General features: G+C 41.2%; 2 protein-coding genes across 4 annotated transcripts; both read right to left on the bottom strand.

The window, feature by feature from the left end:
• Positions 1–21: 21 nt before the first annotated feature.
• Positions 22–10945, bottom strand: LOC138611761 (endophilin-A2-like). 3 transcript variants are annotated; one of them, XM_069684991.1, is made up of 9 exons: positions 10766–10945; positions 7347–7415; positions 6992–7208; positions 6640–6773; positions 6261–6419; positions 4235–4338; positions 3722–3855; positions 3526–3591; positions 22–2813 (listed from the first exon to the last, which is right to left on the bottom strand). In XM_069684991.1, the coding sequence occupies exons 1-9, from the start codon at positions 10808–10810 to the stop codon at positions 2629–2631; spliced, it is 1113 nt and encodes a 370-aa protein (XP_069541092.1). In that variant the 5' UTR covers positions 10811–10945; the 3' UTR covers positions 22–2628. The 3 variants fall into 3 exon arrangements, with proteins under 3 accessions (XP_069541092.1, XP_069541093.1, XP_069541094.1); XM_069684992.1 differs by having other exon boundaries at positions 3526–3588; XM_069684993.1 differs by lacking the exon at positions 3526–3591.
• A 1451-nt stretch (positions 10946–12396) lies between these two features.
• Positions 12397–25706, bottom strand: LOC138611163 (nuclear receptor ROR-beta-like). Its single transcript, XM_069684137.1, has 10 exons — positions 25260–25706; positions 19106–19191; positions 18848–18989; positions 18161–18682; positions 17353–17474; positions 17085–17217; positions 16441–16548; positions 15727–15837; positions 15074–15186; positions 12397–14979 (listed from the first exon to the last, which is right to left on the bottom strand). The coding sequence occupies exons 1-10, from the start codon at positions 25264–25266 to the stop codon at positions 14818–14820; spliced, it is 1506 nt and encodes a 501-aa protein (XP_069540238.1). The 5' UTR covers positions 25267–25706; the 3' UTR covers positions 12397–14817.
• Between the last annotated feature and the right edge of the window lie 1814 nt (positions 25707–27520).

The raw sequence follows: 27520 nt of genomic DNA, 5'->3' as shown, positions 1-27520 counted from the left end.
TTGAAAAGACACACTAAGAACCAAATTACTAAATATTTATTTGAAGAACAGCATCCATTCCCCTTCACATAGTAATAAAAATATACAATACTCAATATATAGATGATTACATTTGGTATAGAGGTAATCCACATATCCTAAAGATAATCCAGGATAATCCCACTTTTGGTCTCCCCACCATGTCACAGTTACAAAAATAAAAGCATTGCTTAAGACACAAGAGGCTGTAATGAAGACACATGCAAAGCAGTTACATTTTAACACAGAAAATTCCTTTAACATCAGGCATAATAAAATAAAGCTTTAGAGTCTGATAATACTTCATTCATCAATATTGCAAAGTGGAGACACTAAAAGGTACGGAGGCGATACGAGCCATCACAGAACGTAGTGTTGTAATCAATGTCAGCTGCAGTGTTCAGACAACTATTTCAGCTGTGACAGCAGCAGCACACAAAAATTGATCTCTGCCCTTTGTTCCACAACATCATTTATCATCAATATTATACAAGCTACATAATAGCTCCACCTGAACCCCCCTCCCCTCCTCCTTATCCCTCTCAAACTCCGGGCTTTTGATTTAGTGTAATGAGGCATGTAAACGCACACCTGAACCACACAGTTATTACTCAGCACAGCCCCTGGCTCTACACATAACATGAATAACATAGCAGGCATGCAGATATAACATTTAAGGGGCACATACTATGACAACAATGAGGAGATTATTCCAGGGCTGGACCAGGAGACTGAGCTCCAGAGGCACCACAGGATTGGGATAGGGGCAGATAATGAGAAAGGGGGCAGGGGTAGAGGGGCAGGTGGTGAATAAAGACCAGCGGGGGGAGGGAGGGCATAATCCACTGCTGTGTGCCCTTCCCAGCTGAAAAGACCTGTCTGTTCCGCTCCCACTTTAACCAGAGATGGGAGAGATGAGTGGGGCGGGGGGCGGTCTAACAAGGGGATCATGACAAGAGGAGAAAGTTGGCATTTTATTGAACAGAGCAAACCCTCGCAGTTCACAGTCACCTTGTAATAGGCTTAATTGAAACTGAAACCAGCTATTGTGTGAAGGCCTTCCTCATTATAAGTAAATTGTGAACACAATAGTTTGGAGGGAGCCTTCTCTGTCAGGTCTGGTGCACAGTTTCAGCCTGAAAACTGAGGCAGGTACAAAAACACCCAATACACATCAGATTAATTTCCATGCTCCAAATTAGAGATACGAGTAGAAACGCCAAGCTTAGCCCAGCGCTACAAAAACAAATCACAGACTGAAAATTCATCGACAAACAGTCGGGTAAAAGCCCACCAAACATTGTGAGTGACACTGCCAGCAGTATCAATAGAGCCTGAGAAAATAAGAAACTGAAGGAGGTACGCTTATGGCTTTGCTGACATATTTGTGCAGGGGGTGAATAGTGTTACATCGTGTGGTTTGCACAATAATGGGAACAAAAGTCTGCTTTTCTTCCTTAAAATTGCAGTAAATATAAGGTGAAACAAGACGATGGCATATAATCTTATTAAATGTTAAACAGAATTTTGAAGCATTGGCTGTGGACAGCATGTTTCATTAAATGTCAGGGAACATGTGCAACCTCTCTTTGGCATCAGCTCTATGAGAAGAGAGCGGAGTGTAGTGAGAAACACTGGAGGAGTGTAATTATAACGGCAGAAACATTTAGTGTGATACAGGGTAGAAAGTTGAGCATATTTCTGAACACAAAGAGAAATCAACTATTACACAACTTTTTGTCTCAAATAAACTCAGCTAATGTTTTTAAAACTGCCTCACTATATGATCAGCAGTGAAGTATAATGACAAACATATTAAATACAGCAGTCAGTTGATGTCACCTGCTGACTGGCTCTATCTATTTTTTAATTTTTATATATATTTGGAGGAAAAATACACGAATATAAGACAAGCCACCCACTATGGATTTAGTAAGAGATAATAGAGGCCACATAACAGTGCCTCTACAAACAAACAGCTAAGAATGATCGGCAGTACCACCAGGGGGCAGTAGAGGATAGTCTCAAACATGGAGAAAAGGCAGCTTGTCCTCCATGTTGACTCTATCTTGTCCACTATGACAACAGTACCAACGCCTGAAGACGCTGAAAACAGGGAGTGTAGAAGACGGTAAATAAACACGCATGTGTGCAGTACCAATATGAACAATTCATAAAACAAGAATTGCCATTCTTCAAAATAGGTTTAAATAGAACAATAAAGTAGTTGCACTTCTTAGTGTTTGATGATACTGCCTCACGTTATGACACATTTGATTCTCTACTGAGCTCTTCATCAGTCCTGGTGATGGAGGTGTAGTGTACAAAGTGCACAGGTGCATAGAGAACAAACGTGAGGACTCAGGTTATTGTAAATGCACCCAAACATTGTCCTGCTGTGTTAACAGTCCTTACTGTATCGAAAAATTTAATTAATTTGGAAAAAATCTGACAATAAAAAAGCTCTTTACTTCTAGATACAAAAATTAGTTCCCTGCCTGGAGATGTTTACCCTTTATAATATAAAGAAAAGATATCTTTAGATAACTGATAATGCTCTGTCATTCCCCTCTTCCATCCTGCTGTCCCCCTCTTGCCTGGATGTTTGCATTATGGAAGAGCCACCACCACTTCAACGTAATTGTTGGGGAAGTATCCGGATTTGCCGCGCAGGCTTCCCTCGAACCAGTTCTCATCGATCCGGTTGACCAAGGTGATGATGTCGCCCTCGTGGAAGCCCAGCTCTCCTTCGTTCTCTGGCTCAAAGTCGTACAGGGCTTTGCAGCATGCCTCAGCTGCACAGAGGACACAAGGAGTAGAGAGATGGAGGGAGAAAGAAAAATGTAGTCATGTAGTGAAAGATGTATTTGACCATTTCCCTTGAGCTGAAGAAGACCACTCTCCTTGGAAAAGAACATACAAGTAACATCCTTAAAACAGGACATGTTTGTAAGTTTGTCAGTAGTGTGGTGAGGGAGAATCCTTCTGAACCTCAAGATCAAATCAGTCTTCTGACATGTAACAAAGCTAAACGAGTTGATTCAAACCATAATGACCAAGTTTAAGGTCTCAACACTTTCTACATTTCTACGGATTATCTCTTTAAATGAACCATGTGGCATGTGCTGATCTTTCTTGAGGTTCAGGAGCTTCAGTCAGTAAACAGACTGTCAGATAAATAGAAGTCAGCAAAACAATGACTGCATATAAGGTTTGATTAAAACATCACAGTCACTGATTTCTATAGACAGAGACAGAACTTGATTTGCTGATCATACTATATATCTGCAGTCTTAATTAAACAGAGTAATATTCACACTTTGACATGCCCCACCGTGTTCTGGGAACCTGACAGAGTGGACACAGAGGACCCAACGCACACCATTCAACAAAGTAAGTCGGATACTTCACATGCAGACACTTCTCTGCCAGACAGAGAGAGTGAAAGTAGTTTCAACGCCCTAGTTTTGAGTTAAGTGACACGTTGACTTCATCCGTCTAACTCACGCGCTCTGTTCTTGATGGAGGTTCTTTGGAAGGATGGAGCAGGATATTGTGCAGGGGCAGGGGCTGCTTAATGTCGCAGAAGGAAAGACACATCAATTTCAAGAATGAGATCAACTTGCACACAAGCCCTCTTGGGAAAAGGCCTTTCGCGCCCACACTCACGCAGGTCTCACAAAATATAGAGGAGTAAATTTACCGGAAGAGTAAGCTGGAGGGTTCGATGCAGCTGGTGTGTATCCTCCATTAGATTGTTCTACCTCTCCATAGTCGTAGACCGGTCTGGGCTTGGGTGTGTATTCACGCCTTGGACGAGACTGGGCGTCATTTACCCTGCGATCAATCAGAATAAAAAAGGAAACTAGGGTATGCAAGAATACAGATACAGGCAGTATAAACATAAAGATGTAATTTAATTGTGGGTCAGAATGCAGGTATTACAATTACAAGGAAAATGTCAGGGGCAAAACAAATACACTTAATTTCAGGATGTTTGAAAGTAAAATTGACATAAGTATTCAAACCAAACATAATTATCGAGATCTTTGTTGTCCAGAAATATAAAGGATGCTGCCCCTTGATACTCATTACTTGTAGTCAGATGGGTTAAATAAAAAATGGTGCTGCTGAATCATTCCTCGTCATGAGCCAGAGGACATAGCCTCAACATACAAAAGGAATGCCATCTTCCACAAATAGTCATGGCACTGACCTTTCTCTCAGTTTGTCAGAAAGCTCCTCGAGGACCTGCGAGGCCTGTTTGTGGTACTGCAGCAGAGACTCCACTAAAGAAGACAGCTGACTCACCTGCTCCACCTACGAGCAAATGAAGACAAAGACTATTTTAGAACACAAAGACAGCATTCTCAACATTCTCTAGTGGTTCATCGTTTGCATTCCGGTCCCTCATCATAAGCACTTGTTTATAATCCAGTCAGTATCGTTGATCACATTGACTTCAGCTCTGTAACGTCTCTTGATGGCAGGTATGAGAACGGTAAATACCAAACAAAACAGGTTTGACAAGCTCACACTGCTGCAAGCCACAGTGGGAAAAAACAAGGCGTCACCTCACACATACTGTCTTTAAAAGACTGAACATGTCACAGCTCAGAAGCTGAAACAGCATCCAGAATACGTATTATCAGTTACTAAACAGGCACATTCACAAGAATTCTACACCTTTTAAGTTTGTTTGGCTTTTATGTTCAATGCAGCTTTAATGGTGTTCATCTAGGGCCAGAATAGTTCTTCTCTTCCCCTCTGAGATGACACATAATTGTATAATTCTATTAAACATCTTTCCTGCTGGACTTACACATCCTTACTAACAGTCTTGGCAGCTCCTACAAAATCATTTTGGCTCCCCAGAGAAAACCAGTCGGCATTATATAACTTGCCTTGTTTGAACTCTACCCATCTATCATCCGCCCATTAAATTGCTTTCTGTTGGCACAGATATAATCAGACGGCTTATTTATTACTTGAAGCCTATCATGGATGATTATTTTCTATACAAGAATGTGTTCTGCCTTAGAACAAGCCGACATCATTTCGCCTACTAAACTGACAAGAGGATTTATTGGGAAAAACAAAACAGATAGGTTGCCAGATTTAATGGTGGTTAAAAAGTGCTTGTTGCAAAATCTCTTTTCGGTTAGGTCAAAAACGATGAGCAATCTGAAGTTACAGTACATTTCGTCCAACATGTTTTCGGTCTAGTTTCTATTTCACCTTGTAAAAGAACAAGGACAATCTCACTCACACTACCGCAGATGCTACTTCTATGCTCATACAGTCCCCGGCAAAGGTACACATTAAACTGTGATAAAATTGAAAAACATTTGAATTAAATAGAAAAACAAAATTAATCCCATTTGATCATATTCAAGGTTTGACAATCAAGGTATTACGAGGTACACAACCCACAGTTATGTAAGCCACATGAGCCACAAGCTAGCTTTGTTGAGAGCAATCAAAAGCTTAACAGCAGCTGTCAATCAAAGGGAGGTAAACCCAGAGAGGGTTCCCCAAGAAAAGTTGTAAAGCCTCGTGGCAACAAAGTGTCTTGAAGTCAGCTCAGTGCGAAGGACTGATGGCTGGATGAAGGTAGACCCCTATAGTTTCTCCAGTTAGTTAATTCAATATTACCACCAATAAGTCAGAACTAAATGTAAATGTAATGTGTTGTTATAAAGGAGTAATTTATATAAAGCCCCTTTGCCACTGGTCATATAACTCCTGGCTAACACACGGCTTTTATGCTTAGTGGGAAAGGTTACAATCGGCATTCAGACCCGGGTCAAATGACTGCAGTAGACCAGGGTAATTATCGCCTCGGCTTCGATCGGCAATGATGGGAACACAAAACCTGTGTCTGAAGAACCCGCGTCATCGCGCTAATTTGGTGGGAAAGGGGTATAACATGACCATTATAGAGTCTTAAAAAGAGCCCGAAAATGCTGTTTTCATCAACTACAACATTGTACAAATTAAATAAAAATCAGATTTATTATATAGAAGTTCTGATTGGCTACCATGCCAAATCGTGCCTCTTTCTGCCCTTTCAAACATCTTAAAATTAAAATGTAAATCTCCAGTGCTCAGGCAAGGTTGGCTGAATCTCTGTCGGAAATGGACATATTTTTATTAAGTTTTACTAACACAACAGGTCCAGCAGGTTTCAATGTGCCATCTGCAATCCAAAGTGAATCAAGTTTAGTCTACAGCCTACTCACATCTGTTTCCAACAGGTTGTGCATGGAGCATTCTGCCATGTCTTTGGACTCGTGGAACTTCTCCAGGGCCTGCCTCAACTCTTCATCTGGGATTTTACCTTGGCGCTTCTTTTTATAGTCGTAGTCCAGACGGCGGCCCTCCAGCTTCTTCAGGTGGTGCTGAGGGGGGAAATAGATGGGGTAGGAGGTTTTCACAGACGCCGTTATATTTATTTTCAGTAATGGTTCATGATAGTTTCGGTATTGTAGTAGAGAAATTTGCATGTAGATCCACTCTGATGCATGATGTGTTTAATACTATTGGAGCTGATACACTGTGGAGCTCATTAGTCAAGGTCTGGCCTGTACGTGCAGAAGCATACTATCTCTTTGATTTTACCTGAATGTCTTTGACATCCTTCTCAGCGACTGCCTGCAGTGGGTCAATAAAGTTCTGCTTCACATCAATATCCAGAGAGTCCTTGACCTCTGCCAACCTCTTCATTGAGTCCCCAATGTCAACTAGCGCCCCACCTGCAGTGCACACGTACACAAACAGACATGAAAAATACCAGCATAAGGGAGTGTGGAATATTTCAAGGCATTTAAAAATTAAGCAATGGCTTTCATACAAGGGACATAAAAAAATTAACAATAAGTAAGTTAACACATTAAAAAACGGTATGGTCTCAAAACATGTCAATCTCTGTACAACCCTTTGTCTCATCCTAAAATACCTAAAGTGGTCTTACCAAAGTTGGTGTCGTCGCCCATATCCCGTCCATACTTAGTCATGCACTCCCCCAGGAGGCCTTCAGGCTGGGGGTAGCCCGGACTCTTCACCTGCCCGCGGATTTTGGACACTGTGTTGAGCATGGAAAGCTTAGCTCTCGTTGCTGGGTTGGGCTGGAGGTACTCTGATGTTTTATTTATGACTTCCACAACGGCTCTGCTGGTAACATCGGCTCTCTGGTGGGACAGAAACAATCATCGATAGCTGTGAGCATATGCCGAGTTATTCTCCTTTTGAAAGTCTTCAGCGAAAACTCTGGTAACATCATTTGATTTTCAGTAAAACATATTGTTATTGTGTTTAAAGAATGTTACCCTTTCAAGGTCCTTGAAGTCTTCATCCAGTTTGGTTCCCTCTGCGCCTCCCACCTTCTCACTCACCATCTGTAAACAGAACAATTGGAGGGTATTTACTGGTGTCTCATGATTCTGCCCGACCACATTTACAACCAAGACATGGTCAAAAAACAAAATAGGAGTGCTAATGTTGATACTAATGTGTACCTATTAATACTGTGGATAGTTTTCTTAACTATCCATGCATGCACTTCCAGAGAGACGTCAACTACAGAACAAAATCTCTGAAGCTAATAGGGGATTAGAGGGTGAGATTCTGTTGTCAAAAGAGGTTGAACCAGACATTCAAAACCACACTTATTGTTTCCAAACATTACTGGATATGAAACATCTTCCGACTTTTTCCTTTTTCCTGGCTTGGTTAACACACTTCTCAAATTCAAGACATGCCCATGTTTTCCATCATACGAGGATAGATTTGGTTTTGAACACTGGCCTTTCCTCTCTACTGAGAGCTTTCCTTGTTTCCGTCAGGTCAGCACACACACTGCAGTTTCCTATTCCACAGCCACCTCCATGGATACTTTTACTAAACACACATGCTCACTTCATCTTTTGTCTCCCTCCCTTCTTCAAATCCTCCTCACTCACACATGGCACAGACATTCTCCAGTCCTCATCCTGAGCAACAACCTCTAAAACCCTGTGCAGTTGGCTGGTATGCCAAACAGAGACTCATTGTGTGTTTGGTCATTTGGTTTAACTCGGTGCAGCTGTCATAACCACTCTGCACATAGACTGTACAACCACATGGATCAATCAATCATCCAGCTCTTACGGTGCACAGGTCTGGCAAAGTTATGTTGGATGGAACTTAGTGTCTCTGAAAAGTTAAAGCTTTGCAGTTCTTGGGATATAATTCAGTCTAATAGATACCATTTTAATCACAAGAAATGAATCACATGCTTCCAGCTGTGAAGCTGTAGCTAGATGTGTGAAAATCAAACCCAAACCCATTTTCAGCATCCCATCTGCCTTAATAATTGTGTTTTTTTCCTTCATTTTTTTAATACAAGCTCATACTGGTCAGAATAATATATGCGATTTATCTAGGAAAACTTGGGTTTTAGTTATGATGTTATTTTTTAAATTCTGTATACATATTGTTACTTAAAATTGTTCAAGTCAAATTAAGATATATTCACAAGTTAATTTGATTCAGTATTCAGTTGCTGTGGAAGTGAAGTTGGGGTGTATTCCCTTTCTTTCAAGTCAAATCAATATTAGATATCAAGGGCCATGATACATGATACATGATACATGATACCCAAACAGAGTGGGTCTTGGTTGTACTCTTTGAAATATTAACAGACACAATTATTCCACCAAACAGACAAAATGAATAGCATGTGGATTGAGACTTGTTGTTCAATAATAAAAGCAAGATACATGAGCCAATGTGGACTAAAATAAAACAGCAGATCCACAATGATAAACTCAATGTGCACAATATCAGCTTTGTTTGTTTGCTTAGTGACTTAGCTGATATTTACTCCGTTCAATCATTGATTGAATCAAGTTTATTTTTATGACGTGATGACGTGGACCTTGTTAGGTAACTTACAATACTGATTATACCCCTCCACCCTGTTCCTTCTTTTTCATGGCCTGATTAGCAAGGTACAACGGTTCTTGGCAAGGCATGTTCTCATACAGGGCCAGATGTTAAGTCTATGACCTTTATGTTAACATACTTTAAGTCCCAATGGTTGAGGGTTTTTGAGGAGGGAGTTGGCTAGTACCATTACTCATAGTTTGTTATTATTACTGTCAACATACTGACTAAATTGGTCTCTAACTGGAAGCTGGTTTAGGCAGAGTATTCACATTATTAGGATTCCATGACACTCCCACTGAGGAAGGAGCAGTCATTTGCATATCACGATTATGTTAGGCCAAAGTAAGGACCTGTTGAATCTCAGGTGTTGTCAAAACATGTGCCACATATTTTGTTGCCATGTCTTGATGAGCTTCATGTTAGTAGTGGTGAGTTTAACTTTAAACTGCCTCAAGAGCCAAATGTTCTATTTCTTGTCTCAGAGGACTAAGGGCTATTAGATTTTCGGAATGACAAGACGAGCCTGCCTGAATAAACTCCAAGACTTTCTAGAGCAACAACCAACTGGACTGTGATATTGATGCACAGACAACTGTGGATGTGTGTGCACAGCCTGGCAGTTAGATAATTAAGTGACATGGCATTAAGTCTCTTCTATTTGTTTAAATATTTGACTTTATTCTCTAAGCGTCAGGACCCATCTGGTGTCAGATGGATCAGGTGTTAACTTGGGATTTAGAGGCTATGTCTGTCATACTAACAGTGTAAAAAGAAAGTGCCAATATTCAAAAACCAAATGTTCCCAATGGTAACAGTATAATGAAACTGAAAACAAAAGTTTGAATGTTTAAATGTGTGTATATTATCTCAGTGCCTGATTGACACTCATAATAAATAATGAATAATTAAATTGTTATTCATGACCATTCTAAATAATAACATGAAAGATTAAAAAAACCTGTCAAAAAAACACATTAAATATGTCCCTATAAATTTGGGGAAATTAATGTGCTGTAAGATGATGCATTATGTGCTGTAAAACATATGGTCAAATTGTTAATAGATACTATTTTTGGTAATCTAACACGTTTGAGATAAACACTACCCTCACTGTAGCTCAAAGGGTAGAGCACTTGAGTGATGAATTTACCTGCTGTTTACATACCAACAAAACACGACGACACCAAACACAAGCTGTATCTATATACAGTATCTCCATCAAAACCGAAACTTCCAAAGCCCCACTTCCGTTTCAGTCTTAATTTTCGGCCAAAAAAAAACAAAAAAAGTTGATCTTTCCCTTTAATGCTAAATTAGTAAACATTCAGGGACACCACCTAGGCACCAAGCTGGACAAAACTTGGCAGAAACTTTAAGACTGTGAGCCTGCCGACGACTAACTTATTACACATGAGGCAAAGTGAGTGTATTGATATAAGACGTTAGCACAAAAACCTTCAACTGAAGCAGACGCTATTTTAGGCAAGTTTAATGTTATCGTTAGTTAGGTTAACGATAACTTGCTTACCCTTTAGATTAGCGTAAGCTAATTTGACGTTATAAGCTAACGTTGACGTTACCTGTGAGCAAATATTTGACAATTGATGAGTTTTAATAACTTAGCTAGGTAGTCTTATACGTTTTGACAAGTTGAATCCCAAAATATAGTAAATATTGAACGAACAAAACATGCTTTACCGTTACCCCTGTCACTTTAACCAGCTACTTTGAAACAAACTCGGTAAAAGTAGCGACGACAGTGTTAGCTAAGTTGCCTAGCTAAGCTAAAGGCTAACGTTTAAAAAAGTTGCGCGTTTACCTGGCTTGCTTTGTAAAATTGCTTCCTCAATCCTGCGACCGACATTTTGCACCGTTAGTGTTGCCACCTGGACCTCGATGGGAAAATGTGCTTTAATGTAGTTGCTGTAAGTTTTAAAGTTTACAGCGGCCGAGCAACACGTCTTCAAACTTTGCACCGTAGATGTGAAACTTGCTAGGCAACCACAATTTCCTGGCTCCAGCTTCATGTGGGAGGAGGCTTCATCCTGGTGGATAAAGTGGGTCAAACACGCGCGCGCACACACACACACACACACACACACACACACACACACTAACACACATTATAATATATTGTTTATTGCTGCTGCCTACTTTTGGCAGAATATTGACAGAATATTATTTGATAAATATTATATTCTCTTATAGAAATGTATATATACGTTTATATACTTGCTGGTTAGTAGGGGAACAAATACTTATTTCACTCAGTCAAATGCAAATCAATTTATAACTTTTATATAATGTGATTTTATGGATTTTTTTTTAATATTCTGTCTCTCACTGTTAAAATAAAGCTACCATTAAAATTAGAGACTGTTCATTTCTTTGTCAGTGGGCAAACTTACAAAATCGGCAAGGGATCAAATAATTATTTCCCTCACTGTATATAAAAACACTCTTGGTTAATTAAGTTTAGGTGGGACTTATTCATTTGTCCTTTGTTTTCTCTAACAATTATTTGGTTCTTAAAATGTCAGAGTTATAAACTCAAGGTCCTCCGTCTGAGGAAGACTTGAGAGATGGTCAAGAGCACCAGAAAAAGCCTTTTAGTAGATCTTGGTTAAAGATATAGCCTATCCAATCCAATCCAATAATAAAGCACAATTTTAAATAAACGCAAAGGTTTCCAAAGTGCTGTACAGTAAAATAAATACAATAAAACATAATAAAAAGTCAGAATACTAAAAATAAAAGAACATAAAAGATAATAAATTACTAGACTGTTCACCTCAGATAATATATCTGTGGGAACCCTCAGGAGCAGCTGGTCAGCTGACCTGAGAGATCAGCTGGGTGTGTAGGGGTGGAGAAGCTCAGAGAGGTACAATGGGGCAAGACCATTTAGACATTTAAAAGCAAATAAAATAATTTTAAAATGAATTCTAAAATGGACGGGTAGCCAGTGGAGTGAAGCTTAAATCGGTGAAATGTGCTCAAACTTCCTTGTGCCAGTTAAAAGACGTGCAGCTGCGTTCTGTACCAGTTGAAGACGTGCGATGGAGGATCCACTGATCCCCATGTAAAGTGCATTACAGTAGTCTAGCCTATAATATATGATTAATCATATATAATGGAGACAAATGGTTAGAGATGTTTTTGACTGATTAAAAAACAAAAACAAATATTGTATATATTATTTTTTATCAGACAAGGCTGCTTGTGACATATGTTAATTATATGCAGGGAATTTACAGTATACAGACAGCAAAAATGCTAGTCTCGTGAGTGATAACTGGAAGTTCATGGCAATTGCATTTGCAGGAAATGGATATCAGATCAGTGATTTAAGAGACTGATTGTGATAAGACATCTGATTAGTCAACAACATAAAAAGACCTATTATACAAGCATATCAACATTTTAGTTCAAATAAAGACACACGAAACATTTTAAAAGAAAAGGAAACCATTTATTACATTCTTAAAACCACATATAATGTATCCCATTGGACAACAATATATATCGCGCCGTGTGACTCAGTTACTCTTGGACTAGTAATATACCTCTTGTACATTTTGTCATACAGGGAAAGAGAAGGGAAACAAACTACTCTTTTTCGTTTGTACTTTTCCTAATCTTTCTTCAATTAAAAAAAAAATAGATCACTGACTTTACAAGACAAAAGTGGAGACACGTAAAGAAAAAGGTGGATAAAAGACCGACAAATAAATGTAAATCACAGCAAAAGAAACATTAAACCCCAATAATGAAATTCGTCTTTAACTCTAACTGATTTATTTATGTTTTTTAAACTCCTATGTCTTGAAAAAATTGAATGTTACAATATTAGGACAAACGGGAAGGGCTTTGACACTTTGTGAGTAACATTCACAAAAATAGAACTTACGTCCACAGTGATTATGGTTATGGGTCTCATCTTAGGTGCAAAGGTGTGAGGAGCACAAGGCTAAAAGACGACACTGGTAATAAAGGGACAAGAAGAGATCACAGCTAGCTCCCTGAGCGGCAAGCGGCAGGTCCACAGACTCTGCTCAAGAACTTCACAGCACCCCAAGTAAGACATTATTACCACCATCCTAATGCTAGAACGACCTGCAGGAAGTGTGTTGTTTATGTAAATGATTAATGTAAACAGTTATGGGTGATTTTATGAGACAGATATGGAATAAAAACAAAAAAAATAGAACAGACTGAAAACCATTGAGTCTTACTGGCATTGAGGCCCAACTCAGGGGGCAGCTGGTCGCTCTGTCCGGCCTTAGACTAGTGTCCGGTGAGAAAGAGGAAAGTATAAGTGCTTGGTATTTGGATAAGTGTTGGGTTTGGGACTGAAAGAGGGAGGAACAGCAAATGTACAAAATAATACAGATGCTCCAACCAGCGAGGAGGGTTTATGATACATATTATGGACCATCGTCGTCCCAACCTTTAACCAAAATGAAACGTTATGAGTGAAAGACAAATATACTACACCTACGGTACTGATTAATGGTTAGAAACAAGCGGGGAGACCCTGTGCGTCCCCGTTTATCATACAGTTCATGAAGTCATCTTTTGCCTTGCTTCTCTTTTCCTTAGTGTCCTATTTGTCCTCCTGTCTCTTTAGGCAGGGGGGGGGCGGGCAGCAGCACCGACTGAAATCTCTCAGTTTAAATGCAATAACAAAAGCAATGTCATTTTCGCCTTTGTTTGGGTACGCTGCCTCCCCCTGCTGCGTCGCATCTGCAACAAGTGTCCACCCCATCGCTTGTCCGCGTATAACCCAGCTGGGGTTTGCCGTCATGGGCAAGATGGGGTTGTTGCCGTGGAAACCTGAGAGTACTGTCAAAAGAGGGAATAGTCCAGAAAAAGATTTGAGTCCAAAAAAAATCTGCTTCCGTGACATCCATCTTTTTTTTCTTCCCTCCTCTCTGCATCTCACCCTCCACTGTTCTCTCTGAACTGAACTCACACATACTAACACTCTCCATATACTTATATAGTCATCTATTTACATTCTTATTTAAAATATTTGTTTATAAATGTGTATATAAATTAAAGATAATTTCATCTTTTCCTGTCTCTAAGTGGCATTTACAAGGAAAGGGGTGCGTGGGACTGAGGTTTCTCATTGCATTACAAGAGCCTACAAAGAGGCAGCACCGAACACTGTCTAAATGTGAGACTGGTTCTCTGCTGAGTGCGGAAGTCAGCCTGAGCCGTGAGTCATGTCATATCTGCGTTTTTATTTTTGTATCAGGGAAAATGACTCATGATCTTGGTCCCTAAGTGATGGTCGGTACAAAGATATTGTCTGTTTGAATACGCAAGCGTCAATACTGAGATTTATTAATATACAGAGAATTATTGACTGAGAGTTGTATCAATAGTGAGACCTGTTGATGAACATGACATTATTCTTTGTGTAAAACTCTGTCCCAGAGTGGCAGGGTTGTACATTCACTGTATTTCCTGGTTTGTGCACTGGTGCTGATCGATGAGGTACATTCATTAATGGTTGGGTGATCCACAGTGGATCTGATGTTCAAAAGTGTTAGATCTTGGAGCCGTCTCGTGCTTCGTGGGCTGCTGTGTTATTACTACAATGCCCTGCCCTGCTTGTATTTAATGCTACAATACGCAGAGGACCATGAGCATGTGTGGTCTGTAGTGTAAGGTGCTTTTTCCTGCTGGGAAAGTGGAGGACTACTTTGGGATCATAGGAGACGGAGTATTTAAAGTCCTGGATTGTCTCATAACTGCTGGTTGTTGTTGAGCTTCAACATCTCTGTCCTACTCTGTCTCTCCTTTTGCTTCCCTACCTCTTAATAAAATATCTCCATCTCTCTGGTCTGTCTATCTGTCTCTCTAGCTGTCGGTGGAGTCGGGCAGAGACATCTCGCTGCCAAACACTTCCCGGTACAGAGGAGGGAAACTGTATGCGGTCTCCGGGTGGACCAAACGGAAAAACTCCAGTTTGTCGATGTGGAGGTTGCAGATAGACTTCATTACGGGCAGCTTGGACACCATCTGTGGGGACAGAACATATGCAGAGGTAAGTTTATGTACGTGCACCTTTATTTGAATACACTTGTATGCGTTTTAGAAATGTGCTTGTCTTCACCTTGTCCAGTTTCTCGTCTGAAGCTCCGCTCTTGTGTAGACTGTGCTGCAGAGCCAGATAGACTTTCTCCTGGAGTTTCTGGACCTTCTGGACTTCTGTTAGCCAAGGTCGGTCTACAGGAAAGAAAACATTAAACCTTTAATAATATATATATTTTCTCTACTTTCCGGTCTTTACTGTATGTCAGCTCTGTTTGACGCTGTATGATGTCTACACTGAGTTAGATATTCAAATCAAACACTGTGTGTTTTATCCGTATTCTGAGTGGCAAGCTCATGCTTTTAAAGATGTTGAGCATCAATTTAGCGATGACATCATGCACATCAATCTACTCACAATTTTAAATATTGATTATATACATAAACAAGGAGGAAAATTACCATTTTTACAATGATAATCTATAGGAAAATAAGTTGCAATATCAGTTGAAACCCTGTATGTTTGAGACACCTATCACAAAAATGTATAATGTCAATTGTCTATGTTGGATATGGACAGTTGCCTATGAGTATCAGTGTTGCGTTCTACACTAAGGACAAAACACTAGTGAATAAACTACTTCAGCTTTTCAGTAAATCATCCACTTCTTCTTGTGCATGTTTGTGTTCATGTTTGTCTGTGTGAATGTCAAAGGGGGAAGTAAAGATAATCACCAGGAGACAGAAGGACGGCGGCACTAAACAGAGCCATCTCTTCATCAGACAGCTGGAGACGGCAGAGTCCTTTCCCCAGGTCAAACACAGCACTGACCAGGTCGTCACAACCTGCGTAAACACAAGTAACACATACAGTTATAGTCAGAAATAATAGCTGGAAGACTTTAGCAGTCCTGCTTTGTTCGACTTATAGCCTGCGATAGGATAGGATCCAAGTGTTTTAAAAAATCAATTTACAGGGAAGTTCTGTTGTATTTACTGAGTTCATATTTCATTTCAAACTTTGGTAATTTTCCCTTGAATGACTTGACTGCTGTGTTAGATGGTGTTTGTGTTCACAATTTCCATTAGGGTTGCATTGTTCTGGTGGTACTAAAGAGGCAAGATGGTAATTCAGAAATTGGAAAGCAACATCCAGCTACAGGCTTTCAATCATTTCTCTGTAAAGCAGGTTCTGGTTTAAAAGAACTGCAAGATTGAATCACAAATTACTTTCTTACAGTCATTTTCAGAACAATGAACACCGTCGGGCCATTATGAATAATGAATAATCTTATTAAGTGCAGCGGTTTCTCTGATACCGGTTAATAACAGTGGGTGCGGAGGCATTTTATAAGCATTCATTTTCGCTCAGTGCCAGTGAAGAAACCAGAACATTTTCTGACTTACGTCACAAGCATGAAACGTAAGAAGCTTTAATGTGTGACTCACCGAGTGCTTTGAAGAAGTGAGCCGGGGCAAACTTCCCATTAAAGAAAATGGTGCTGTTGTTGATGTTGAACGCTCGGCACATACGTATCAGCAGGACTTCCAGACAACCTGAAATGGGAGCCACAGATAGAGCCAAAGAAATGGAGAGATGGAGAGATGGAGAAAGAAGAGGAAGGGATAGAGAGGGGCCAAGATACTCCAACATGCACAAAACAACACAACAAAATGTAAATAATTTTGACCCAGATTGTTGGGCAGCATATGTAAGACAGTTTTGAACCATTTAGAAAATCATAATGATATCCAACATTTTTTTAAAGAGTTCAAAAGATTTACAGAGAGTAAATAAATTGTCAAATATATGCATTTTATGTCATACATTATATTAATATATGTGTTGAACATAAATAACATAATTTAAAATTTTGTTTCCAGAATGGTGTTTCCCCAAGGTTAAAACCAGGTGTGTGTAATTCATTCACACAAATGATAATTAATAAGGTGAAGGTAGAAGGTTGGAGACAAAAAAAACAGGAAGGAACTAAAGTTAGCAAGTTTCAGACTCAGTTTACTTTGTAAGGATTTAACAGCACATCCAGAATGAATCATTATGAAATGTGAACATTTTCAGGCTGTGCACTGACCTGCTTTCAGCAATATAATCTGATCGTTCTGGCACAGGTCCATGAAGCCAGCGATGCGTTTGGCAAACTCCACCACATACTGAATGGCGTTGGTGATGTGGTGAGCACACTGCTGCCACATCCACTCAGCTGACTGAAGACGCGACACAAAGAAAGACACGTTAGTATTACGAGTACATCACACCCATAATGAGCTGTTATTCTGATTTAATGTTGATACATTTCAGAGCTTTAAATGTGTGACGGTTTTAAAGTGTGCATTATGTACCTTATTTTGAAAACCCCGTGTTTCCTCAGGTGCGTATTGTGCCCAGGTGAATCTCTTCATGTCTTCTGCGCTGTACTGACACGTCTCCAAGTGAGACTTGACAATACTCTGAGTGATGCGCTCTGTAGAAGAAGAAAAGAGGCATATACACAAAAACATCAGTGTTTCATTCAGGTCGTTTGTGATTGTAGCAGCTTTGAAGAGACAGAGCGAGCGCAGCCGAGTGTAGCAGTGGTACTATTGTTTACGTATTCACATCTCGAGGCGGTGTGACCTTGAATAACTAGATGCTTTGCCACAAGATCGAGTGCTAATGGCTCATCTAATCGTCTTATCTCCGTGGCTGTTCTTCGGATCTTTTCCACCTCCTGCACTAATAATATCCAGCAGTCACAATATTTACTAATTGCTTCCTTAAAAAGTCCCAGGAGCCTCATTCAAAGCCTCCCTGCGGTCTGTTGATGCCAACAACCATCAAGATGTAAAATAAAAATCTGATTTATTCTTCCTCAAGGTCTCTTGAGACGTCTCTGTGAAATTGCCTTTGCTAGCGTACTTCTATAAATACCACCACAACATCCTCCTGTTATCTGTCCCTGTTATTGAGCTTGTACGGCTGTATGTGTGGTGTTTGTTACATGTTGCTTGTCTCCTGCTTGTTTTGCTCATTTGTCCTGTTTTTCTCTTCTATCTGCAATTTAACCTGCAAACCTGTTTATAAGATTTGTCCTTGAGTATGATGTATGTATGATGTATTGAACACACCAACAGATAAACCATTTGTTTTTTTATCATTGTCAGCACTCACCAAGGTCTGTTATCGAGCAGTCGTCAGGCAGGTCCAGCAGTGCATGTGTGTGTCCCAGCAGCGGATGTGAGTGAGAGTGTGTATGCAGGAGCTGGAGCCCGTTGCCGTCCCCTCCATCCATTGTCTGCTGCGGGGAATTCTGATTGGACAAGGATGAGGAAGAAGAAGAAGCGGACGATGAGTTGGAGGTGTTCCCTGTGCTGGCTCCTCCGCCCAGCAGCTCCAGGCTGCAGTACTCGCTGGCCTCCTCGGGGGTCAGCGGCAGGTCGAACAGGTCAGGCAGCGCTGCGATGTCATCCAGATCGCTGAGTGTTGAGCTGGAGCCCCCGCTGCTGTAGGACCGGCTCAGACCCTCTTCGCCGTCCTCCCCGCTTCCGCTACAGACACCATCATCTTTGGGTAAGGACAGAGTGGTCTGTCCCCCGCCTCCGGAGCCCGCACACTCCTGGGACTTCTGGTGTTTTTGCACCTCAGCGTAGAGGCTGTCGCGCTGCTTCTTGGACATACGACCAAATTTGACCGCTGCAGACAAAAAAAATACATCTTTATAGTAGAAAAACAGACAATAAAACTCTCATATGTCTTACAAGGAACTGTAAATACATTTGTACAAGTTCACGCTGAATGTCATGGTTAAAGGAAGGATGTTTAAAGGACACAGTGCGTTCTTTGTGTGTGTGTGTTTACCGTCTCTGCTCATGCCCAAAGCCAGACACTTCTGTAGGCGGCAGTGCTGGCAGCGGTTACGGTTGGTTCGGTCGATCAGGCAGTTCCTCTGACGGGAACATGAGTACATGGCATTGTTCTGCTGGCTGCGGCGGAAGAAACCCTACACACACACACGTGCAGACATACAAACATTGTTAATGCCATGAACATCTGGAACAGCCTGGTTGAAGTTTAACTTTGGTAACCTGGTTTGCCCTCTGTGTGTTTCCTCCTCACCTTGCAGCCTTCGCAGGTGATGACTCCATAGTGGATTCCTGAGGACTTGTCCCCGCAGATCTTACAGGGGATGACCTCGATTTGAGCTGTGGGAAGGAAAACAGAACAGAGGTCAGAACAGTAAAACTCATGTTTCCACAGAACATTGCTTCATATTTTCATAGAAAGTGAACTCGTGATCTGTTCGTACAGTGCAGAAGTTCCATCTTTGCCTTATTTGACACTACTGAGTCATGGACGGTAATGGACGGCTGCCAGAAACAGTTCATGTCTAAACACTAACACAACTTTGAGTAACATGATTCAGCCCGCATTTACACAGAAGCCCATATTTGGCGTATTTTTACTGTCAGTCAGTAAAAAAGCAGTTTTTGACCAAGCCTTAATGATTTACTTATCATTGATATATTTGTTTTCAGTGGTGAAAGATGGTTTAAGTGTTTTAATGCTCTATTGCCAACTGTTCGTCCTTGCTTCCTCTGGTGTTATTAGTTATCTCTACATTTATTAGTGGAAAATTTGCCACGACTTTCCCCCACTTTAAATACGAGCTTCTTGTTCTTCAGTTCTGGACAGCCTCTCCATCACTCTAACACAAGCCAGCGACACTATTTCTGTCCCTCTCTTTTCATCCTCTTGTGCTTGTCCTTGTTGTGCTGTCGTGCTCTCTCCAGCTATAAACCTTAGCCCCTTTGTATCTCCTACAGGCCTTGAAAAGGTCACCCGTGCTTTTATCTTGTCACCGTTAAACTGCTGTTACTCTGTGTACTCTGAGCTCTATCAGAAGGCCATCTCCTGCCTGCAGCTGGTACCAAATGCAGCAACAACGCTTGTAACAATTTTCAATGAGTTGTGATAATAGAGCTTTATTTGTTTCCCTTCTTTTGGATTGACTTGACATCATGCCAGTCCTCTTTGGAGTCTGATGCTGAGGTCAGACCTTGTGGTGTCTTTTTTTAAAGCTTTACGACCTCTGAACTTTGCTGAATTTCATTCTTTTACTTAACATGTGATTAACTGAAAATGATTTATCAATAGGAAAGTATTAACACATTTTAGGAACAAAGTTTTGAAGTGATCAAACACAGCATGTACTGGGTCAGAGGGGGAGCAAGAACATGACACAATCAATGACTTATTACTTTGTTGATGGCAACAAGCCTGAACACAAACTGTCCTATAATAAGCAAATAGAGTAAAAGGCAGATAACTAACTGTGTTTCTCTGCACCCTGCATGTGGCCCCCATGTGGGGAACAGAGTACACAAACAGATAGGGGATCACATGACTCCTGAACATATGACACGTACACAAAGACTCCTTCTTTCTTCACCAAGGACAGAAACAACAGCAGCTATATCATTTAGTAGTTGCTGCTAAGCCTTGGTGTTTGTATAATCTCAGACTAATTTACAAGAAATCCCATTTGTCCCACTTTGTGTGGAAAACCGCTCAGTCTGTGTGATTGAGGAGGAATTGTTGCACTCTTAGGTACTGGAAAACACGACTTTCCACTTCTTTCCTCCCTTTAATGGCACGGTCGTCTGTCTCTTCTCGAAAACTGTTGACTAAAATACTCCAACTGATCAGGGCAGCTGCAGGCATGCAATGGAAAAATATCTCCCTCTGCCTCCTCCCTCCCTCCCTCCCTTCCTCTCTTTCTCTCAGGTTCCCCCTCCACCCCTCCCTTAGCTCGCAGTTATATAACTCTCGTCTGTGAGCATTCCTCACAACACTCATTCAGCCGCGCTCACTCTAGCAACACCAACACCCCGCCCTCCGCAGACTATCTCTTTCCCACTGGCTGAGCGCCGTTCGCAGCCTCCTCGGTATTGGCTGAGTCATCTGTCAGTCGGGCGCTGTAGCCTGTCAGCCCATGTGGACACTCTGTCCTACTGACACACTTTCCCACTGCATGGGGAGAGGGAGGAGGGAGGCAGGCGCGCTCCCGGATCTCGCGGACCAGTTTTAAGGTGGAACTGAACAATGCTCAGACTTCCTCATTAAAAAAAAACATTTCCCTGAAGGCTAATAGCTTGCATCAGACAAACTGGCTGCGTTACATAACAGCAAAATGAAGTGATAAAAAGCTTATAAAAACTGCACTTATCAGGTTGATTTACACCCACAACAGATCTAACTGATTTCCCATAAGTCTATTTCTCTTTGACCATAATTTGTTATGCAATTTGCTGTTTTTTACTGATAAGAAACCACATTTGATCCGTCCGCGATAGTCCATACTGTACCTGGCTGCAGCCCACCCCTGGCAGACAAACTCTCAAGTTGAATGTCAGCTATTCAGCCCCCACCCCTCTTTGACATTGAGCCTCTGCTTCAACCCGTTCTATTCTTGTCCTGCGCTGAGAGCCAGAATTACACAGATGCCCAGCAGCCACCCACCCTCGCTGCTACAACCACACTTACATACATGCTTTCTCACTTCTCTTCTCTCACTCTGCAGATATGTAGGCACAGCCCAGACTTTGTACAACGCCTCAATTAAATGTGACTTGAAATTTAACAATGCCGTTAAACTGAACATACAAAGAAACACTAAGTACAGAAACATTATAGGTCTTCAAGACTTTGTGGAACCAACAGTGGAAATAAAGGATGCCACTAATAATTGTTATAATCATTGATAACTCTAATGCAATACTATTTTACGGCCATTTAAGATGAAGAAAACCACCATATTTGTGCATCTGAGAAGCTGGAACAAATGTATGTTCAATATTTTTCCCTCAAAGTGACCTCAACTATAGTTTCCAAATGATTTTCTAATTGATAAACTGAATTATAGTTTCATGTCTAAAAAAACACCACTGATTCGAGACGGAGAAAATCTACTTTCTCTCCAGATATGAAATACTCAACTGTCTAAGAACGCAGACACTGATGTTAAAGCAACATTTATCTTGAACCCTCAATATCAGTGCTGACCTGTGCTACAGCAGCAGTCTCTGGCATCTGACCTTTAGCTCTCCAGAGAGCATTCCAAGAAGATCAATACCACTCCTGCTTTTTGCTAACATGATACATGAATCCTGCATGCAGCTCTTTACATGTCTCACCCACTGACACGGTTACTGAGTCAATTCAAATTACTGACGTGAACTTATGAGGCCAGTTGACGCAAACAAAGAATGTCGTTTGAGTGTTTGTTCAGCACGTAAGCCACTTTGTGTGGCACACCCAAGCCTGCGCACAAAATAAAATGGCGACAGAAGCGTTTAACAGATCTGCCGCAAACAACGTTGGCCCCTTGAGTGTTTATCAGACGGCTAAATGTGTAACCGTGTTATCTGTACTTGAGGCTAATTCAGCAGGGGTGGTGTAGCGGGAGGCGGAGAGGAAAATCACTGACTTTCTTGGTATCTAATGTGGAACGAACAGCCTGTAATTTGTCCCAACAGGAGCCCCCTGGCGCTTGTGTGAAGCAGTCAGTGTGTTAGTGTGTCAGTAGCGTGACAACGATGAATTTTGACCTTCCACGTTTTCACTACCATATAAGTGCAAACACGAACTCGTAATCACACAGCACTTATCTGTTTTATAATCTGACAACCTGTTTTTATATAAGTACAGGTTGTTCGTGTTTACCTTATTATGCAAGTCAAAATAATGATCAGGCTGCCAAATGCCCCCGAGCAATACATTGACACAACACTGGCAATCTTTGTGTTTCTTTTTCATTACCTCGCTGTACGAATGACTGACAGGAGGAGAAAACCCACTCGGTAGGAGGTGTGGGGCCTTGAGTTTGAGCTCTATGCATATTACCTCTGCTGAGGCTCTTGTTGTGTCATGCCTCACAGCTGGGTGTAGGCTTACAGTACAGCAGAGACGTATCACAACAATCCACTGCGCTTGTCCTTGTCACCTGCTTCCTCTTTTGAAACCATGTCAGAGAAGAGGTTTGTTTTCATAATGGTTTTGTGTCCGAGCTTGCAAAGCCTCAAGGCCTTTCCGATATAAACCCTCAGAGAGAAGATGTATTCTCACACATGAAACCAAAACCCGGTTGGTTTTCACACCTCCAATCTTCGAAGACGCCATCCTCATTTGCACTTGACGCCTCGTGGCACCCACGCCCTCACTGGTGCATGTTATATTTTTACCCTCAGAGGATGATGCATGAAAAACAGACCCTATGAGGCTTAACTCACACACTCAGGATGCAAACACACGACCTTGCTCTTTGCAGCCCATGCATTCAAATCAAGGGGCTCTATTTTAAAAGATGCAAATACCAGCAGAGGCCAGGCTGAGGCCCACCGAGGGGGGATTACAACAAAGCTAAGAATTCCAGGGCCCTTCTTCTACCATGTGTGACATGAGTCTCATGATCTTTCACTGTGTCTCCAATAAATACCAAACTGCACACTTCTATCCTGTACAGTAAAACAAAGGAAGTGTCAGAGGTCCACACTTTAAAACTGGGCCTCTATAAGTCTGTCAGCGTGCTAAAGCTGCTGGAATTACTCAACAATTTGGACCTCATTGATAATGATTACAAATGTGTGTTCGAACCAGGATAAAATAGCTGACGTGCCTTTTCCAGTGAGGACATGACAGGTTGAGTGAGTAACCTACATTTTGAGCACAGTGAGAGAGAGAGCAGAATAGGCCGAGGTTTGTTTACATTTGGACATCCTGCCAGAAATGGAACCTCCCTCCCCTAGAGGCCCCCTCTGCTTCCTCCTCTCTCCTTCCCTCTCCCCCTTTTTAGTTCAAAAATTCATCTCTTTCCTCCCCTGCTGAAAAAAAAGCAGAACTCCTTGCAGCTTATCTGTGGTCCTGCACAACAAAAGACTGTAACGTTCGAGAATGCTCAGAGTGAAAAAAAAAACAGAAATGCAACTCGAAATAATTATGCAACAATAGTAAAATAATAAGGCAAGGATGATTTCAAGTATTGCTTGTGATTGTGTTTGTTTGCAACCAAAAACTGCTGCATGACAGCGAGTATCACTCAAATTCAGAGAGGTTATGTAATGTGTGCACAACAGGAAATATAAATAAATATCACCCACATGTTGAAAAGAATATATCTGTGGCCCATTTTAAGTACTCTAATTGTAATCATTCTCTATTCAGGCTGAATGTACGCAAGCTTCTTAGTTAATAATTATCTTTTGTCCCTCTGCCCAAGTTCAAGTTCAGCCTGTGCCACGGAGCGCGCATGAAACCGCACATGGTGCTGCACGTCCGGCGGCACGGCGCTTCCCAGAGCCGCTCCTCCTCCCTCCGCTGCGTATGCTGCTGTATAATGTTTGGTGACATAACTAGGTCAGTGGAACAGCCAGATCCCTCTCCCTCCACACACTCACATTGTCGGCCATGCTGGCACCGCTATCACATCACAACAACGTCACAACTACACACACACTGCCGAGATTTTCATCTTTTATAGATAATGGTTGAAAAAGAAAAAAGTTTGCGAACATTTTAAGGTTTTTTGTTTAAAAAAAAAAAAAGACTTTAATGAAATATATCAGTAAAAATTACTAAATAGATAAATGTTATATACTTTAAAGCTCTTATTTCCAAATGTTTACTGTTTAAATTCTGGATTCACCTCATTAGAAACCTGATAGACTCGAATAACATCTTGATTACATAATCCTACTTTTGGTTAACAACAACCTCCTCTCATGCCCCTCCCCTCCCCTATTGCATAACTCTTAACATGGATCCCCAGACAAAATTTACAGAAGGACTCCCAGGTGAGAAGTGACTCATATTTCATCAAGAACAAGACACATTTTGCAACGACATGAATCAGACAGGAAATTTACGCGTATGCGCAACTAAAATCTAGAGCTTCTTTCACCATAAACAGACCTGAGAGATCATTTAAAAAAACAGCTGAATTTATCCGGCTGAGTAAATTTTAATCACTGAACAACACGCCTGCAGCTCTTTTAACATTGCATGCTGAACTTCAGTGTGGAGCATGCAGCCTGGGGCTCTGTGCAGCCATAATCCAGTCATGAGGGATTAATGCGCACAGGGAGGAAAACAGGCGCTCTCTCAAGTCCCTGTGCGCACACATGTGGCGGCTCCAGCCCGCACAAAACCTCACTGTGATCCATACCAAGTTCAACAAAACATGCACAGATTAACCGTGACATAAAAATACACTTACCTCTCATTTTTGACGTTTTCTTTTTGCTGGTTTAGACGATTAAAACTCGGCTACATGTGGTAAATGTAGGTGACAGGAAAGAGCAGGATAAAAACGCAGGACCCAGAGAGATCTGGCTCTGTAAATATTAACTTCGTACCCGGCTGCAGACAGCACTCGATTGATAAAAAGAAGAAAAAAAAACTACCCGAAACTCCTCTATCGCTCTGTCAGGTCCGAGCGAAATAAAAGAGTAAAGAAAGTCGCTTTGGATTGCATCGTAACCGTCTCGGCGAGAAGATTTGGCTGAACTTTTCTGACAGAATAGTCCCACACGGTTTGACGACTGGTGTTCAGCACCCCCCCTCTGCGCTCTGACTCTCCGCTTTGCTTTCCTCTCAGTCTACCCTGCTAACCTACTTTCTCCCAGCGTGGACTCTCCCATGATCTCACTGCCGACAGCTCCTCTCTCAGCTCTCGCGGGAGCGCGCAGTCGGGAGCGAGTTTAAGGTGGCTGAGCAAATGATTGACTAGCGCTTGAGCTTTAACGCTCGGCACTGTAGTGAGGAATAAAGCTGATCAGCGCCAAGGGATTATAGGAAGAGAATTAAATCAAATCAGTTCTGCTTTAACAAACATTTATGTTTGCTTTTCTCTCCATTTCCCTTTAAACTTTATATAATAGCACCAGTTACTGTAACAGTGCAGAATGCTAGCTTTAATAGTGCTAGATTCATATCTGTCAAATCAGGTGATGTTGAAGTTAGAAACAAGCAGCAAGAGGCCATCAAACAGGTTCTTCTTTTTGTTTACCAGAAAGCTTACGCATTATTCACAGAGTTTTTAGTGTATTTGTCTTAATAGTGTTTACCCGGATCACTTTAGGTAAACATTTGGCCTCCAAAAAAAGAAAGCCTGAAATGTGACTGTGTTGGAGAAATCTTGCAGAAAAAGCAGCAGAATTTTGAGGACTTCTTTATACTTTTATAGTTAACAAAATGTGTACTGTACTGCATACTTTGGCTTGTGCGTCAGCATTTTTCTCAACTTTCACTTACATTTTATCGTCCGAATAATTAATAAGAGGTAGATTGATATAATAAAGAATTTTTAGTTTAGCTTCAGCCTGATTATAATCTCTTAACGCCTCAAAATATTAAGCACAGTTGACATTATTTCTCCAAAGACTGCGTTTGCTAAAACAATGTAGCTTTAATATCGCTGCATATCTATAAAAATTAACACCTCTTTCCAACAGAAAATGAGAATAGAGAAATGATTTTAAATTCAGTGGCCATGGTTATGCAATCTGGAGTTGCTGCAGTGACTTTGTGCACCTGTAAATTATTTAATCACTCTATTTGAATGGACTTTGCTCCTCTGTGGTGTTTCTTGGTAAAGGATCATAAGAAAATGTTCCTGTCTGCTCTCCCAATGATGGCTCAGTAGCATGTCACAGAGTTTGATCTCAGCAGTCTGGTTCCTGTTTCGTGTTCACATTTCTCAAATGGACATGCAAGGACACATCACACAATCCTGCTGAATTATTTGCATCTCATTTATGTAACCTCTTCGTAATCTGCGTCTGTAATCTGCTGCTGCAAATCTTCTATTTCCTGCTGCTGTGAATCATCACTTTTTGAACAGTTTTTACTCTTTTATAAACAAATTTGCAGCTCGTCTTTCCTGCTTAAGTGTTTGTGTATAACGGATCAGATTCTGATGTAAATGTGGTGCCCGTGAGGAGTTGTGTGGGTACTGTGGAGGGTGGGGTGGGGGTGGTGTTGCTGTAGCGGGCGGCTTTATGATGCAATGTTCTGGCAGCAGTGTTATGAAACAGCACGAAGGCAGAGATTACTCAAACGAGGTTAGTGGAGCAGCCGAACACAGAGCACCTACAGTCACGGATTCTTTTTCTGTTTCTCACACGCACACACACACACACACACACATTCACCCATGCAGAAACACACAGGCGTTCACATTCTTTGTTTATTCCTCTCTAAACCCTTTTCCCCTGCCTCTTCCGTGCTTTTCATACGCAAATGCATGTCTCTTTTTTTATGAACACACTTCCTCTTCTGCTTCGTCACGGCCCGAATGAAATATATTCTAACATCCTGATGATTTTACCCGTGCAAACATGTTCAAACCTTTACTATCTTAGCCTTTTTCTGCACATTTTCCCTCTTCACCATTGTGTGTGTGTGTGTGTGTGTGTGTGCTGTTTTCCTCTCTCTCTCTCCCCCTGTGCACATCTCCTCCAAAGCCCCTCTGTTCTA

Source organism: Semicossyphus pulcher, unplaced genomic scaffold, assembly GCF_022749685.1.
Source record: "Semicossyphus pulcher isolate SPU_LCO1_2020_fin unplaced genomic scaffold, fSemPul1.0.p SCAF_7, whole genome shotgun sequence".
NCBI lineage: Eukaryota > Metazoa > Chordata > Actinopteri > Labriformes > Labridae > Semicossyphus > Semicossyphus pulcher.
This window is presented reverse-complemented; position numbering and strand designations above follow the sequence as displayed.